This window comes from Phyllobates terribilis, unplaced genomic scaffold (genome assembly GCF_046119375.1).
Source record: "Phyllobates terribilis strain yellow unplaced genomic scaffold, ASM4611937v1 Scaffold_5__5_contigs__length_657084704, whole genome shotgun sequence".
NCBI classification, from domain to species: domain Eukaryota; kingdom Metazoa; phylum Chordata; class Amphibia; order Anura; family Dendrobatidae; genus Phyllobates; species Phyllobates terribilis.
Window position 1 is genome coordinate 174,442,700 of NW_027362765.1, and position 17,856 is coordinate 174,460,555.

The window sequence follows — 17,856 nt, forward strand, 5'->3', positions numbered from 1 at the left end:
AAATCTCTGAGACAGCTTTTTGTATCCTTCCCCTGAACAACTATGTTGAATAATCTTTGTTTTCAGATCATTTGACAGTTGTTTTGAGGACCCCATGATGCCACTCTTCAGAGGAGATTCAAACAGGAGAACAACTTGCAAGTGGCCACTTTAAGTAGCTTTTCTCATGATTGCATACACCTGGCTATGAAGTTCAAAGCTCAATGAGGTTACAAAACCAAAAAAAGTGCTTTAGTAAGTCAGTAAAAAGTAGGTAGGAGTATTTAAAACAAGAAAATGAAAAGGGTGCCCATACTTATGCACCTGTCAAATTTTGTTTGAATGCAGATTGCACATTTTCTGTTAGTACAATAAACCTCATTTCAAGGCAGAAACATTACTGTGTCCAACAGTTATTACATATATCAAACTGAAATAGCTGTTGCAAAAACACCAATTTTAAGAAAACATTAAGCTTAAGATTAATAGGGGTGCCCAAACTTTTTCATATAACTGTATATATACATATATTTTCCTTTTATGGAGTACACTAGAGATAACTAGTAAGAAACTGTCCAGTGGTGGACAACACCTTAATGATTGATGGGAATCCAGACATTTACAAATCAGAACTTCTTCCATGTCAATAAGACATAACAAATGTTTTCTGAAATTGTTGGTACACTTTTTGAATGATTTATATATTTGTGTTCATTACTGCTTATATTTCTCTTGCTGCTGCCTAATCTTGGTAACGGGGGCTTGTGTCTCATGTAGGTGCGGATAGAGGGTCCAGTGGAAAGACTTTCAGACCAAGAATCTGAGACTTATTTCCACTCCCGTCCAAAAAGCAGTCAGATTGGTGCTGCGGTGAGCAAACAGAGCCAAGTTATTCCAGACCGAGAGGTGAGTGTGGCCTGAAGAAGATGGCATGTGCTGCTGGCAGCGCCACCTGTTTACCTGGCACACCACAGCTCCTTTCAGCTTGACACAGGCACGCCTTCCCTTGTGACATGGGAGATTTTTCCTACCGGTCTATCAAGCGAATAATTCTTCCCATGCTATTGTTCTTATTTATGGCAGACACTGACTCATTCCTTCAGGATTTGTCATATCTGTCAACACACTTCTATAATTATCCACTTGTACCTTCAATGTCTTATACTGGCTCCCAGGAAAGATCCGCAGCCACCTTCTTGTCTATCACAAAGATCCTCCAACCTACACAAACTTTAAAGTTTACATGTGTCATGGCTTTCACATACGTAGATGTCAGACTATGGTTGTTATATGTGTCTGTGTTAGAATAACTGAATATCCTCAAACTGACTGTGATCATGGACTGGATAGGGCTGCAGGGAAATCCATCCATAAATCACACACTCCTATTATTTTCCAATGTATGGTAGTGAGTCTCAAAGGTTTGTTCAGCTCTGATCCTGTATATGAAACAGTCCTGGACATATTCGATCATAAACTAAGGATAGCAACCTGCATAGAATCAGTAAACTAGAGCCTACAGTATACCTTATGGAAAGATCCCGCCAGTGGCAACATAACATATGTGAGCACTGTGGTCACAATCACTCGTTATCAGGTCCACCAGTCCATGATGGTTGTATGACCACATCCTCTATTGCCTTTAGCACTGGACACATTTTTTTAATACACTTTTTGATATATCCTACAGGCTCTCATAAAAACAAGCAACTTAGGAAAATAATTGCATAGGTAAAGCTATGTAAAGTGCAATCAGTGTGTTTGAAAGGAATGTTAAAGGTCTGATTCATCTCAAAATTACAAGTGTATATGAAAAAAGTGAAACATTTTGCATTTCTATTTCTGTTATGATTTATAGAAAGGTTTTTGCCTCCTAATCTGAGCGCAACATAATGTAAAGACCGAAACGCTGATTTCATTGATGTGTCACTTACTGGGCTGCTTTGTGTAGTTTTGATAAAATCACTGTTTTATGAGCAAGAGATGATGACAAGTGACGATCTAAATTTCCCAACAGCGAATTATGATGGAAATACCTAAAAATTAATTTGGGAACAATTATTAGAATAGCTTTATGGTGATTATATCTTATTAACAGTATTTGCGTAAGAAGAATGCTGAACTGGAAGAAGAGTACAAAGACAAAGAGGTGCCAAGACCGCCCGAATGGTGAGTGCCAAAAAGTAGCCCTGGTGATGACCGGATCGGAAGCTGTTTTTCTAAAACAAGATTGGCCCCTTTTTTTATTTTTTGCAGGGGAGGTTACATTGTACGTCCTTCGGTGATTGAGTTCTGGCAAGGACAGACTAATCGTCTACATGACCGCATTGTATTCCGTCGACCTAAAGGAGAAGAAACCAGTCCTTACACCCATCGTGGTGAGGGTGGGTGGGTGTATGAGCGGCTTGCTCCATAACTTCTAAAGATATCATGTTTTACATGTTGGATCAAAGCACAATGATGTCCTCCTTTACCCATGAAGAAGAACCTACCTCCAGAATCGCGTATTTGTGCCAAACACTGTGCTTCTCCCATTTACTGGGATATTGCGTTCATGTTGTAGTTAATAGTAAGTGCATGAGCTGTAAGTAATGGTATCCAGATAAACATGTCCTGCAGAACACATAACAATTGTGAAATGTATCATCACGTTAATAAACAGTGGCGACGGGAAGTTTGTGGATCACGTGGAGAAGCAGAGCATTGAATATTTTCTTCACTGCGTAGCAGAAGTATATGAGTTGGTCAGATGGCGAGTGAATTCTAATGTGCCACAAGGTGCAATGCTGAGGTCTAAATCAACGTAACAGGCACAGGTAGCGTGAACATGTCACTCACATGTAAGGAGCTGAGTCACAAGGAACACCTTGTGCAAATATGGAGGAGGCAGAATGTGACAACAATAAAGCTGAAGGAGTGGTAGCACCATTGACCTAGAGACAAATGTAGGATGGCCCAGGCCAAAAGCAAGAGTTCATGCAATATCACGTCTATTGCAGTCTGCCAAGCTGGCATGGTAAAAAAAAAAATGAATATTTTAATAGACTCTGCTGTATGAGAAAGCTGGGTGACATCCAATGTGTCTACCATACAGGGCACACAGTGATTGTCACCAGCAAAGCAGCAAATCTCTCCCATTAGGCAATGATGCATCATCCCGCTCCACTCACCTGTTCCATATGTACAGCTGATGTACTGATCAATCTCTGTGAAAGCTGACTGGTAACCCCGCCAGGAGCTAAAATGATAGTCCCAGTGGTTCTAAATTAGCTTTCCCAATAAGGCTTCGTTCACATCTCTCTTTGTATTTCAATCTTTCTTGTCCATTTGAGGAGCAGGAAAACAGAAATAAAACATTCAGTTACAAGACCCATCCATTCAAATAAATATATACACACACACACATATATATTTATATATATATATATATATATATATATATATACACTGCTGAAAAAAATAAAGGGAACACTGAAATAACACATCCTAGATCTGAATGAATTAAATATTCTCATTGAATACTTTGTTCTGTACAAAGTTGAATGTGCTGACAACAAAATCACACAAAAATCATCAATGGAAATCAAATTTATTAACCAATGGAGGCCTGGATTTGGAGTCACCCCCAAAATTAAAGTGGAAAAACACACTACAGGCTGATCCAACTTTGATGTAATGTCCTTTAAAACAAGTCAAAATGAGGCTCAGTATTGTGTGTGGCCTCCACGTGCCTGTATGACCTCCCTACAACGCCTGGGCATGCTCCTGATGAGGTTGCGGATGGTCTCCTGTGGGATCTCCTCCCAGACCTGGACTAAAGCATCCGCCAACTCCTGGACAGTCTGTGATGCAACGTGGCGTTGGTGGATGGAGCAAGACATGATGTCCTAGATGTGATCAATCGGATTCAGGTCTGGGGGACGGGTGGGCCAGTCCATAGCTTCAATGCCTTCATCTTGCAGGAACTGCTGACACACTCCAGCCACATGAGGTCTGGTATTGTCCTGCATTAGGAGGAACCCAGGGCCAACCGCACCAGCATATGGTCTCACAAGGGGTATGAGGATCTCATCTCGGTACCTAATGGCAGTCAGGCTACCTCTGGCGAGCACATGGAGGGCTGTGCGGCCCTCCAAAGAAATGCCACCCCAGACCATTACTGACCCACTGCCAAACCGGTCATGCTGAAGGATGTTGCAGGCAGCAGATCGCTCTCCACTGCGTCTCCAGACTCTCCCCACCTTCAGAACCACTCCTTTATTGAGTGTGTCTTGATAATTCCCAATAATTTCCATCTATTGTCTATTCCATTTGCACAACAGCATGTGAAACTGATTGTCAATCAGTGTTGCTTTCTAAGTGGACAGGTTGATTTCACAGAAGTTTGATTTACTTGGAGTTATATTCTGTTGTTTAAGTGTTCCCTTTATTTTTTTGAGCAGTGTATATATATATATATATATATATATATATATATATATATATATATATATATATATATATATATATATATACACATATACACATACATATATCAATATATACCCACGCATTATATATATACAGGGTGGTCCAAAGATAGGTGGACAGAAAATAATAACATTTATTTTCATTTATATATAAAATTATATTTACTAACACAAGCATAACATTGACAATTAAATTTTATTCTGAACAATAATATAAAAACTCTTAAATTTTATCAACACAGGTGCTCAAAATGTTTTCCATTACTATTTGCACGGCTTTGAAGTCGCCTCTTACACTTCGACAAACTTTTTTGCACAAGTCTCTTTGGGTATTAATTTCTTGAAATGCATCTCTTATGTAATTTTTCAAATCACTGACACTTTTTGGTTTTCGACTATAAACTTTGTCCTTGAGTAGTCCCCAAAAGAAAAAATCCATTGGGGTCAAGTCTGGTGAACGTGCCGGCCAATCAAGTGGGCCTCTTCGGCCAATCCATTTATTAGGAAATGTTTCATCAAGATACTCGCGGACTACTCTTGAATAATGTGGAGGGGCCCCATCTTGTTGGAAATAAAGGTCATTTGAATTAGGCTGTTGCTGTAACTGGGGAACAACTTGATTCATTAGAATTTCGAGATACTTATCTCCTGTGACTGTTACATCAAAAAATATTGGTCCTAAAACACCAAAACTTGAAATACCACCCCAAACATTGACACCAGGCTCATTTAGTTGTTGCTCTAATGTTAAATGCATGTTCTCATTATACCAGTAAATACAATTATGTCTGTTAATATGGCCGGATAATTTGAAAGAAGCTTCATCACTCCACATAATGTCATCTAAAATTACTAGATTTTATTTGATAAATCTCCCCCTTCATAACCTTATTACACTTTCTAGCCACCTACTTTTGGACTACCCTGTATATATGTATATGTATGTATATATATATATATCAGTATGTATATATTGCATACGGCGTTAAAAAAAAAAAAAGCATAAAGCTGTGAACTACACAACTGTTTTCTGATCCCAAAAAGAGGACACTTTTTTTTTTCGTTTTACATTAAAGTCTATGGAAAATGAATAGTCGTCCATTAAAGTTTCAATTTATTGAACCCATTTTTAAGGTCTGGGCAGACACAGAAAACTAGAGGTGTTCAGAGACAGCCGTAGTAAAAATGGAGGCAGAAGTTTCTGTTTTTAAATGGATTCATCAGATAGATTAATTTAAAAATACTAAACTTTGGTTTCCATTTGGTAGCCATTTTTGTTCATTTCAATTTTTATCTTCAAATGGATCCAAATCGGACTTGTGAACATACGTAGCCTTAGATGTAGGACAACAATTATTTACTTAGCATTAGCGCACACAACTCATAGGTTTATATTTCGAGGTGATTTTTTCATTAAAGGCGTTGTTTCATTTCGTATCGCTCTATTAATATGAGATATGATGATTATCAGCTACGAATGTGGCTCCCAAGAGAAAACAGCAGAATTTCCCTCGGGAATTTCCAGTCGGCAAATATATATAATTACTTGTGGACATTTATATTATTGGCTGACAGAGGGTCCGGCCAGAGCAAGAGCTGCGGGAGGACCTCAGTAGAAGACCAGGCTCTATGATCTTCCTATGCCCAACTGAGCATATGGAAAGGGATTGTCTAGATGAGATAAATCCACAACATACAGTACAGACCAAAAGTTTGGACACACCTCATTTAAAGATTTTTCTGTATTTTCATGACTATGAAAATTGTACATTCACACTGAAGGCATCAAAACTATGAATTAACACATGTGGAATTATATACTTAACAAAAAAGTGTGAAACAACTGAAAATATGTCTTATATTCTTGGATCTTCATAGTAGCCACCTTTGGCTTTGATGACTGCTTTGCACACTCTTTGCATTGTCTTGATGAGCTTCAAGAGGTAGTCACCGGAAATGGTCTTCCAACAATCTTGAAGGAGTTCCCAGAGATGCTTAGCACTTGTTGGCCCTTTTGCCTTCACTCTGCGGTCCAGCTCACCCCAAACCATCTCGATTGGGTTCAGGTCTGGTGACTGTGGAGGCCAGGTCATCTGGCGCAGCACCCCATCACTCTCCTTCTTGGTCAAATAGCCCTTACACAGCCTGGAGGTGTGTTTGGGGTCATTGTCCTGTTGAAAAATAAATGTTGGTCCAACTAAACGCAAACCGGATAAAATATCATGCCGCTGCAAGATGCTGTGGTAGCCATGCTGGTTCAGTATGTCTTCAATTTTGAATAAATCCCCAACAGTGTCACCAGCAAAGCACCCCCACACCATCACACCTCCTCCTCCATGCTTCATGGTGGGAACCAGGCATGTAGAGTCCATCCGTTCACCTTTTCTGCGTCGCACAAATACACGGTGGTTGGAACCAAAGATCTCAAATTTGGACTCATCAGACCAAAGCACAGATTTCCACTGGTCTAATGTCCATTCCTAGTGTTATTTAGCCCAAACAAGTCTCTTCTGCTTGTTGCCCGTCCTTAGCAGTGGTTTCCTAGCAGCTATTTTACCATGAAGGCCTGCTGCCCAAAGTCTCCTCTTAACAGTTGTTGTAGAGATGTGTCTGCTGCTAGAACTCTGTGTGGCATTGACCTGATCTCTAATCTGAGCTGCTGTTAACCTGTGATTTCTGAGGCTGGTGACTCAGATAAACTTATCCTCAGAAGCAGAGGTGACTCTTGGTCTTCCTTTCCTGGGGCGGTCCTCATGTGAGCCAGTTTCTTTGTAGCCCTTGATGGTTTTTGCAACTGCACTTGGGGACACTTTCAAAGTTTTCCCAAATTTTCGGACTGACTGACCTTCATTTCTTAAAGTAATGATGGCCACTTGTTTTTCTTTACTTAGCTGCTTTTTTCTTGCCATAATACAAATTCTAACAGTCTATTCATTATGACTATCAGCTGTGTATCCACCTGACTTCTGCACAACACAACTGATGATCCCAACCCCATTTATAAGGCAAGAAATCCCACTTATTAAACCTGACAGGGCACACCTGTGAAGTGAAAACCATTTCTGGTGACTACCACTTGAAGCTCATCAAGAGAATGCCAAGAGTGTGCAAAGCCAAAGGTGGCTACTTTGAAGAACCTAGAATATAAGACATATTTTCAGTTGTTTCACACTTTTTTGTTAAGTATATAATTCCACATGTATTAATTCATAGTTTTGATGCCTTCAGTGTGAATGTACAATTTTCATAGTCATGAAAATACAGAAAAATCTTTAAATGAGTAGGTGTGTCCAAACTTTTGGTCTGTGCTGTAGGTAAATGTTTTATGTGAAAGCAGCCGTCATGATTTCTATGGGAGAGTCCTACTATGAATGGATACAATACCAACACTTCTTAGGAATTGTGCAGCATGGAAATCTGATAGTTGGGACATAAATAAGTCATGAATCCTATATACAGCTAAGATGCCACATTACTACAGGGATCGGTATACTTAAGTTACACTAAAAATAGTAGCTAGACTGTGTAATTAAAGGAATTGACGTGGCTTCTGGACAACTTCTCTGTTTAGATGTCCATTACCACAGAGAGAAATTATAATGAGGTCGGACAGTTTATTTTGTACCATAAACTTTTGTAAAATTATACATAGGAACTGCTTTTACACATCAGTCCTATTCCCTGTGTTACCAAGCAGGCAAATGCCAATAGCCCCACTAATGCCCACGTTAAATGAGGAAATCAGCCATACCAAGCCATACAAGCAGGTCTAGTCGCACCACTTTTTCACCCTTGAGTCACTCTCCGATATAATTGAGTAATAAATTCCTATAGATTTGGCATGTGACAGTGACAGTGACAGTTCAACAAAAAATCCAGTTCTGATTGGTTGCAAGTGGCAGGAAAGAAAAGACTTATCGGCACCAGTTTTTTCTGGATCTTTGGCTTTTTGGGCACAGTATTGCATCACAGCATCAGAGCTGGATGGGGCCACATCTCTGGTGAGGCAGTCCAAACCTATTATGGTAAACTTACATAATTAAGGTAAAGTATCCAACATGTCCAGGACCAGGTTGGTACAAGACCCCACCACTATTCAAGAAATAGCCTCTTCCCAACTGCATGAATGGAACATTAATCTGTAACTCTAAATCCTAAGGTTTTCTAAATTCCTAACATTCATTGTTTTCACCTCTGGCTTTATCTTTTGTTGATTTCACCCTTGATGTAGTGTATAGTGGAGCTGGCAACTTAAAAGGTCGGACATAAAATTACAGGGTAGCTACCTCTAATAGGCAGCACTAGCAAGCCAGTTTTCTTTCCTTCCATGAGAAATCAAATTTTCATATTGATTCAACCTTCAAAGGAGTGTTTGGATATTTAAACTTAAGGAGTGCACTGCTCCTCCGTCTCCTGGCTTCCTGGTTGCTGTTGGCAGTGCACTCTTAAATATCGACAGTTCCAATCAGCGGAATGGTTACTCTGCTGGTCCTAACCGAACGCTCTCCCAGGCTGCTAGTACAGGCAGTTTTGCCTCTGCAGCATGGGAGAAGCACAGGGGGACTGAGGCTGGACAGATCTAGCGAGGCAGCATTGCAAGCAAGCTCTAAAGCATACAGTACTCCATACATGATGATCATTCTGAGACTGCAGAGGTAACCAACTTAGACAACAAGCTGTTTAGCTTTAAAAATAAAACCCCCTCAGTTCTTGAGAACAGAGAGCATTTTTAATAAGAAGTGCAAAGTTGCTTGTTTTTACAAGCACTTTGCAATTTTAGCTATTGAACAATTTTTGTCAACTAAACGGACCTAGTAAAATACCATTAATAAAATACTATGAGTAAAGAGTAGCAAAGAATTAGATAAAATATTAAATAGTCCATATCCAGAACATACTCACTTTCAGGCATCACAATTTGACATTTGTAGCACATGTTGTGCCTTTTATTAGCACATAGAAAAATATGCCTGGCAAATGATCCAGCTCAGATTAAAAAAAAAACACTCAAAAAGGACAAATATACATTACATTCATTATGTTCCATACATTGTGTTGTAGGAAATTACCAGTTGTAGGTGTATGCAGCATATGTTACCTCTGCAGCATATGTTACCTCTGCACACAAGCCTATAATAGTAGCTCTTGGTCAATTGGTCTGGAATAAGTACAACTTCTGTACACGTTCAAGCTGATTTGGCTTGGTGGGCTTGCGGTGTTTGTATCATTTGGATGCACACATATTGCATAATGCCTATAGCTGGGTAGAGTACACACACTATATTTTGCATATATGACCCAGCACATGTATGCGGCACACACAATGTAAACCGTTGGGTCGGAATATCTCTTCCTGAGAGGCCAGTGGTTGCTTTTGCGTCCATAGTGCTTGGTTGGTAAAGGAGGAGAATACGCATTTTTGTGAAATGGTAGGTGTGCATACATGGTCAGGAGTGACTAACACTCATACATAAGTACGAATGTGTCTGTAAACACTGGGAAGAGCCAGTCATCAAAATAAATCAATGGCATCTTTGGTCTGGATCCATCTTATCCTTTACATGGAGGTGCCTTCATTGAGAATGGTTCTAAGCTATTGCTGTCCAATGAATGAATGAAGAATTAATTTGCTTCATTGTCCATTTGAAGATTCGGGGCATAGTCCAGGTGTATCATTTAGTGAAGGACGGACCTTCTTCCTTTCCTTAAATCGGCCAGAGTTGGACACCTTTACATGTTTGCCTTTTGTATTTTTGTCCACAATTTTCTCTAGCCGTGCTGTGTAATTGGCATCGCCTGGGGTCTCCTCTGGTGCCTTCTCCGTGCCCGCATGCTCCACCACCGATTCATAGACAACTTTTGGTGTAGATTTCTTTTTTCTGAGAAATGTGAGTTTCCACCAACTATATGATTGCTCCGCCATGGAGCTGAGGAGCTGGAAGAAAAGAAAAGAAGATAGAAGTTTGTTTGGAATTACTAACATGAAATTCAGAAATATATCTGTTTTATCATTACTATTTTTGACAAATATTACTGAAAACAACTAGAAAATGTGAGATAATGTCAGTAAATATTCCTATCTTCTATAGATTAGAAACCCAGAGGAAAAAGACCTTGCATAGAGATCCAAATCTTGCACTAATTTTTATTATTTATTTAACGGCCTTCGGCTCGATCTCGAGCCATGGCGACTTGATGGATGAACGATCTTGTGCAAGCCTAGATAGGTCCACCAGGGTTTTCTCCACCGTTATTTTGACAGTATCAAGCCATCGGGTTGCTGGTCTTCCTGTTCACCTTGTTCCTTCCATTCTTCCGACCATGATGTCCTTCTCCATGGATTGATCTCTACTAGTGTTGAGCGAGTATGTTCTATTAACCCTTTCGCCGAGTACGCTCGGGCCGAGCTCCGAGTATTTATAGCTGTTCGGTGATATGGTTGAATCGCTCCCGTGTGCGTGATTTGCAACTGTTTGACAGTTTTATTACATGTGAGGAATGTCTATTTCTTACACATTCCTCACATGTAATTAAGCTGTCAAACAGTTGCAAATCATGCACACGGGAGCGATTCAACCATATCACCGAGCAGCTGTAACTACTCGGAGCTCGGCCCGAGCATACTCGGAACAGAACATACTCGCTCAACCCTAATCTCTACGTATGATGTGTCCAAAGTAGGCAAGTCGTGGATTGGTGATCCTTGCTTCGAGTGACATGTCTGCCTTGATTTAGACCTGCCTAATTAAGGCGCCCATACACTCTATGATTTTGGGTCGCTAGAAATGTATTATGTATGAGTTTAGACTACTCTTATTACACAGTATTTTTTACAAACATGCAGACCCTTTCCATTTTAAAGTTAAAGGGAATCTGTCACCAGGTTTTTGCCACCTAATCTGAGAGCTGCATAATGTAGAGACAGAGACCCTGTTTCCAGCTATGTCACTGGGCTGCTTGTTCCACCACATTTTGATAAAATCACAGTTTAATCAGCAGTAGATTATCACTAGAGGACTAGTAAACCTGCTGCCAGGTAGTCCTCCAAATTCATGAGCTCTGTTTTACCCCACCCTCACCACTGATTGACAGCTTTGTGCCCATGTATAGTGTACACAGAAAACTGCCAATCAGTGATGTGGGCGGGATTACACAGAGCTCAGCATTCAGAGATCTGCTGCAGAGAAAACAGCTAATTTTATCAAAATCAGCCCAGTAAGTGACACATCACTGGAATCAGAGTCTCTGCCCCTACACCATGCTGCTCTCAGTTGTGGTAGCAAAAACCTGGTGACAGATTCGCTGTGTGTGATCACTGAGGGTCCAATCACTGGAAACCCTACTGATCACTAGAATTTGGGTCCAGAAGTTCCCTGCAAAAAAGGAGCAGTACTGATCACTGTTCCATTCACTTCTATGGATCTATGGAAGAAGTAATGTACATGCTCCCATCCCGCGCATAAAACTGCTCTACTCACACTGGGGATCCTGTTCTCCACATCGTTGTGGTGCGATCAGTCAGACCCCCAACAATTAAATATTTATCCTCAATCCTGGAATCGGTGATAAATGCTGTTTATGGGACAGATTCGATAAGTTTTATATCAACCTGGTCAACTCTGCTGTTTCCCACTTGATAAGTGTTGTCATAGGTGCCTGACAACTAATACTCCACTTTCTTTGTTTATATGAAAGTGGAGGTGTATAGTAATTTGGGAATAGCTAATTTTAAGAGATTTTCTAAGCAACATATATTTTGGATTCATGGTCATCTTAATTGAATGCTAACGAGAAATACTCACACTTGGGCTGAAAATCCATTGATCTGGTTTGAAATGATCTATTTGGTATATTAATTATGACACCACTGCCTTTTTCTTGTGTAGTATTGGCAGCACTTACTAAAACTTACATATTATTTTTTAGTGCAGTATTGCTTCCAGTGGTTGGAAACCCTTCACAATTAGACCTGGCGATGATTTATTTTACACGAAACTGGTATGCCTGTATGATTTGTTGGACCCTGGTCCAGTGGCCATGTCAGTAGTCCAGAGCTCTGTGAATCTCCGGCTACCCGGCAACTTTTCTGATTAGTAGGCCCGGTATGACTTCATACATGTATCATGTCGCTACAATAATATTGTTCCGGACCTACTAATCAGAAAAGGTGCCGGCAGGTTGGAAGCAGGGTTGCCAACTTTATTTTTATTTTTTTTCTGGACGGCTTATCAAAAAATCACAGACAGATCATATTTTTTACAACCACATTGAAAAACCATAATAAATTATTATGATTATAAATGATCCATGTCTAAAGCCCATAGTTCTGATATGAAGTCATCAGCTGCATTCACTGTACACTGTAAAATGATAATTACAGTCATAACAATCTGTATAAGTTTCTTCAGCTTTAAAAAAATCACGGATGCATTAATTTTTTTTTATGGATAGGGTAAAAAAAAGTGCCCTATTTTAAGGACTATCCTCAAATTTTTGGACGTTGGCAACCCTGGTAGGAGGAAGTTCGCTGGGCTCTGGTCCGGCAGCCATAGACTACCAACGTGGCCGCTGGACCAAGGTCTTCCAAATCATTTTGCTCATTTCTAATCCCTATGTATGGTCCACTTTTGGCATCAACACAAAATAATAAAACCTTCTTTAAAATCCTAATATCTTTAGTTCTCTTCAATGATCCACCGCCTTGTCGTCACCAGTCTTTACCCACCAAGAACATCTTGGAGCAAAACTTCCAGAACAGCTGAGAAGTCACCATGCACCTGTTACAGTAAGGCGGACCTGGGGCAATTAAGAAGATCCTGATAGACAGCAGGAAACAAATCGAAAAAGCAGCTCTACGATCTACGCAGCATATGTTAGACCGAAATTATAGATGGCAGGTAGCTTTAAGCGAGATGTACGCAGACATTACCTGTGTCTCTAACAATGTCTCGTTGTCACAGCACTCTTCTTGGTTACAGGTGTATCAGTTTCTCCCAAGTACAGCGCTGTCTTAGATCTATCGTCTCCAGTGGATTGTGAAGATCCTCTTCAGTAGAGATCTATCTAGATGTCTGTTGTATCCTTCTTGCAGATAGACAGGCGCCTCTTTTCTGAAGCAAAGCTGTGGTGTCCTCCCCGGCTATAAAGATATGGCACTGGTACAGCTCTTGGAGGATCCTTCACTGGGACAGAGGTCTCTGTTGGTCTCTGGCACTGGAGTGTCGCTCAGCCTGGTACAGGTGTCTCGGTTTCTCTCTCGCTCTCTCCCTCTGAAGGTTAAACCTGACCCTCCCAGCTCAACAAACAGGAGAGAACAGGAACTGAGACATGAATATTTATAGGTAGGACACACCTGTCACATTTTACTAGAGTTCAGCAGGTGAGTGTGACAGAAGTGTGCAACAATAGAAATCAGGGCCGTGTACCTGCGCACACCCTACACATATACTGGAGGTGAAAGTAAAGTTTATGTTGAATGGGATATATGAATGGGGAAACAGTGTGGCGGACATCAATCATATAGGAAAGGTTTTCACAACTATGTGGTGTGGATGCTTGAGCCGTGTCATTACCAGGCCACATTGCTGTCCCGCTTCTGTCAGATCCTCGGACCTGTCTCTACTTTTACTTCCTTGAAGAAAATGACTTTTAGGCTACGTTCCCACACTGAGCTTTTGGTGCATTTTTGACTCTGCGTATTTTTATTGCAGAAAAAATGCAGCGTCTTACAGTTCCAGAAAAGTGGATGGGATTAATAGAAATCTCCTGCCCACTGTGCTTCTTTTTTGCTCAGTGTAAACTGACCTGTGGTGCGTGTTTTAAATCCGCAGCATGTGAATTTCTCTTGCGGGTACGCTGAGTTTTCCCCATAGACTTGCATTACATGCGGAAAATCCGTAGATATAAAACGCACATGTGTTTTTAGTGTGTTTCCACGGCGGAAATGTATCTAAAACGCAGGTAATCCACACATGACTGCATCAATAAACTTTTGTCAAAGCCAAATACTAGAAAGTATAAAAAACAAAGCAGCTTTATTTAAAGCATGACGACACGCCAACAAAAAATGCAGAGTCAAAAACACATGTTAAAAAACACACACAAAAACACAATACAAGTAACCTAAATTAAACAAAAGGTTCAGAAATGCTGCAGCATCAAAAACTCACCAAAAGCTCATCATGGGAACATAGCCTAAGTTTCTTGTCTAGAAATGGCCGAACTTTTAAATTCCTATTTTGCATCTGTGTTCTCTAAGAAATCAAATGTAACATCAACTGATCTTCACGGCGCTATTGAAGGAATAAAATAATCCACACTATCTATAAACAGAGAGATGGTGAGGGAACACTTAGCTAATTTAAATTCATTTAAATCTCCTGGTCCAGATGAATTGCATCCTAGGGTACTGAAAGAGATAGCAGAGGAAATTGCAGAATCTTTGGAAAATTCTCTAGAACTGAAGTCCCAGAAGATTGGAGAAGAGCAAATGTTGTTCCTATCTTCAAAAAATAAAAGAAAATGAAGCCAAGAAATTACAGGCCAGTGAGCCTTACTTCTATACCAGGAAAGATCTTTGAACAAACTATTAAACAGCATGTATGTAAGTACTTGGATAAGAATACTGTAATTACCAGAGCCAGTATGGGTTTGTAGCAAACAAGTCATGCCAGATTAATCAAATTTCCTTCTATGAGGGAATCACTGACTGGGTAGATCAGGAAAATACAAAAGATATAGTATATCTCGACTTCAGCAAAGCATTTGATAATGTATCTCATGCTATCCTTATTAAAAAAAAATGAACAAGTATGGGATTGACAAGGCTACGGTTAGTTAGATTCATAACTGGCTCAGTAATCATACTCAAAGAGTGGTAATAAATGGTTGCACATCCAATTGGAAGGGTGTTTCAAGTGGGGTACCACAAGGCTCTGTCCTGGCCCCAGTGTTGTTCAACATTTTTCTAAATGATTTAGATAAGGGAACTGAAGGTAAACTAATCAAATGTGCAGATGATGCAAAGCTAGGAGGGATAGCTAACACTAGAGAAGACAGAGGATTCAGAAGGATCTAGATAAGCTTGAACAATGGGCAGTGACTAATAGAAAGGTGTTTAATAGGGAGAAATGCAAGATTCTACATCTGGGCAAGAAAAACGAAAATACATCTACAGAACGGGAGGAATAGAACTAAGCAACAGCACGTGTGAAAAAGACTTGGGTGTACTAATAGATCACAGACTGCACATGAGCCTACAGTGTGATGCAGTAGCAAAAAGGCAAACACAGTTCTGGGATGTAGGGATGAGCGAGCATGCTCAGGTGTTTTCCGAGTATCTTCAGCGTGCTCGGGTGTTATGTTTTCGTCATTCAGTGCTCATGATTTGCGGCTGTTTGACAGCTTTAATAGATGTGAGGAATGCATGTGTCTTAGTCAAAAACAGTCGAAAATCATGAGCACTGAGTGACGAAAACATACTCGGCGAGCACCCAAGCATGCTCGCCGAAAGGGTTAACAGAACATACTCGCTCATCACTACAGGGATGTATTAAGAGAAGCATACAGTCTAGATCATGTGAAGTAATTACCCCCCTCTACTTCTCCTTGGTCAGACCTCATCTGGAATACGGTGTCCAGTTCTGGGCACCACATTTTAAAAAAGACATTGAAAAACTGGAGCAAGTTCAGAGACGAGAGACCAGGATAGTGAACGGACCGCAAACAATGTCCTACGAGGAGCGGTTAAAGGATCTGGGAATGTTTCATTTGCAATAAAGAAGGCTAAGAGGAGACTTAATAGCTGTCTACAAATATATGAAGGGATGTCACAGTGTAGAGGGATCATCCTTATTCTCATTTGCACATGGAAACATGAAAAGCAATAGAATGAAACTGAAAGGGAGAAGATACAGATTAGAAAAAACTTTTTGATCAATGAGTGGAACAGGCTGCCACGAGAGGTGGTGAGTTCTCCTTCAATGGAAGTCTTCAGAGGCTGGACAGACATCGGTCTGAGATGGTTTAGTGAATCCTGCATTGAGCAGGGAGTTGGACACAATGACCCTGAAGTTCCCATCCAACTCTACCATTCTATGATTCTATGAAATGCTGCAGCTTATGTAGACAGACATTGTAGTTATAGATGGCCAGACAGGTAACAATACAGCCAAGTTCACACGTCAAGAATTTGATCCGCAATTCAAATCTGCATTTGCAGATTTTAATTGCAGATTAACAAATACATTGATGTTCACGGCAAGAATTTGCAGAAAATTCGCAATTTGACTGCAAAATAATGAACATGCTGCATGCAGATTGAAAATCCGCAAAGTTTGACCAAATCCACAAAACAGATCCACAACATCTGAATGGGGTTTTGATAGCTCTATTGATTTGTATTGGACTGTACTTGATCGTGAATATGTGATGCAGAATCCTCAACTTTTGAACTTGGCTTAAAGGTTACTATACAACCCGAAAAGATGTTCCTTATAGCAAATCTGTCACAATTTTTCGCAATACAAATTGGATATATTAATAAACAGATCTCTTAGACTTGATGAGGCTGCTATATTTAGTATGAAAAAAATAGCAAGCTTTCAAGACTACTCTTCAGACTTCCTGTTAAACTGAGCCTGATGAAGAAACCTGAGTGGTCTTGAAAGCTTGCTATTTGTTACCATCTTTTCAATAACGCATTAAAAGGCCTGGTTCAAGAGGGAAAAAGTCAAGGTGTTGGAGTGGCCTAGTCAGTCTCCTGACCTTAACCCAATTGAAAACTTGTGGAAGGAGCTCAAGAATAAAGTCCACATGAGACACCCAAAGAACTTAGATAACTTGGAGAAGATCTGCATGGAGGAGTGGGCCAAGATAACTCCACAGACCTGTGCCGGCCTGATCAGGTCTTATAAAAGACGATTATTAGCTGTAATTGCAAACAAGGGTTATTCCACAAAATATTAAACATAGGGGTTGTATAATAATTGACCCACACTTTTATGTTTAAAATTTAATAAAATTCAACTGAGCAACATAACTTTTTGGTTTGTAAGATTTATGCTTCTGTTCATAAAACCTACTCTCGTTTGCAGTTTGAAGGCTCCAACTTATTTGCATCTTATCAAACCAGCTAAATCTGCAGGGGGTTGAATACTACTTGTAGGCACTGTAAGCTTTCTTGAACAGATGCATTTTCAAGTTTCATCAGAAAATTTTGAAACTGGCGAATAATCGGAGTCTTGGAGGCAATTGGGTGAGGAATGTATAATTGGAGGAAAGGAGGATGTCTTCAGAGAATCAGAGATTATGTGTTGGAAGGTAACGAGAGATTAGTTCAGAGATATAAGGAGGAGACAGATTATGAATGGCTTTGTAGGTCAATGTTAATAGTTTGAACTGGATGCGT

At 40.1% G+C, this 17,856-nt stretch overlaps 2 protein-coding genes across 2 annotated transcripts in view; one reads left to right on the plus strand and one right to left on the minus strand.

Annotated features, from left to right (window-relative positions):
* Positions 1-5,463, plus strand: part of PNPO (pyridoxamine 5'-phosphate oxidase) — a 60,637-nt gene extending 55,174 nt beyond the window's left edge. Inside the window, exons 5-7 of the mRNA XM_073683503.1 lie at positions 757-885; positions 2,078-2,148; positions 2,236-5,463. Coding sequence (XP_073539604.1) covers positions 757-885; positions 2,078-2,148; positions 2,236-2,395 — 360 coding nt within the window. The 3' untranslated portion in view covers positions 2,396-5,463. The remainder of the gene's footprint in view (positions 1-756; positions 886-2,077; positions 2,149-2,235) is intronic.
* A 3,902-nt stretch (positions 5,464-9,365) lies between these two features.
* Positions 9,366-13,778, minus strand: PRR15L (proline rich 15 like). Its single transcript, XM_073683504.1, has 2 exons — positions 13,378-13,778; positions 9,366-10,383 (listed from the first exon to the last, which is right to left on the minus strand). The coding sequence occupies exon 2, from the start codon at positions 10,369-10,371 to the stop codon at positions 10,081-10,083; it is 291 nt and encodes a 96-aa protein (XP_073539605.1). The 5' UTR covers positions 10,372-10,383; positions 13,378-13,778; the 3' UTR covers positions 9,366-10,080.
* Positions 13,779-17,856: the final 4,078 nt, after the last annotated feature.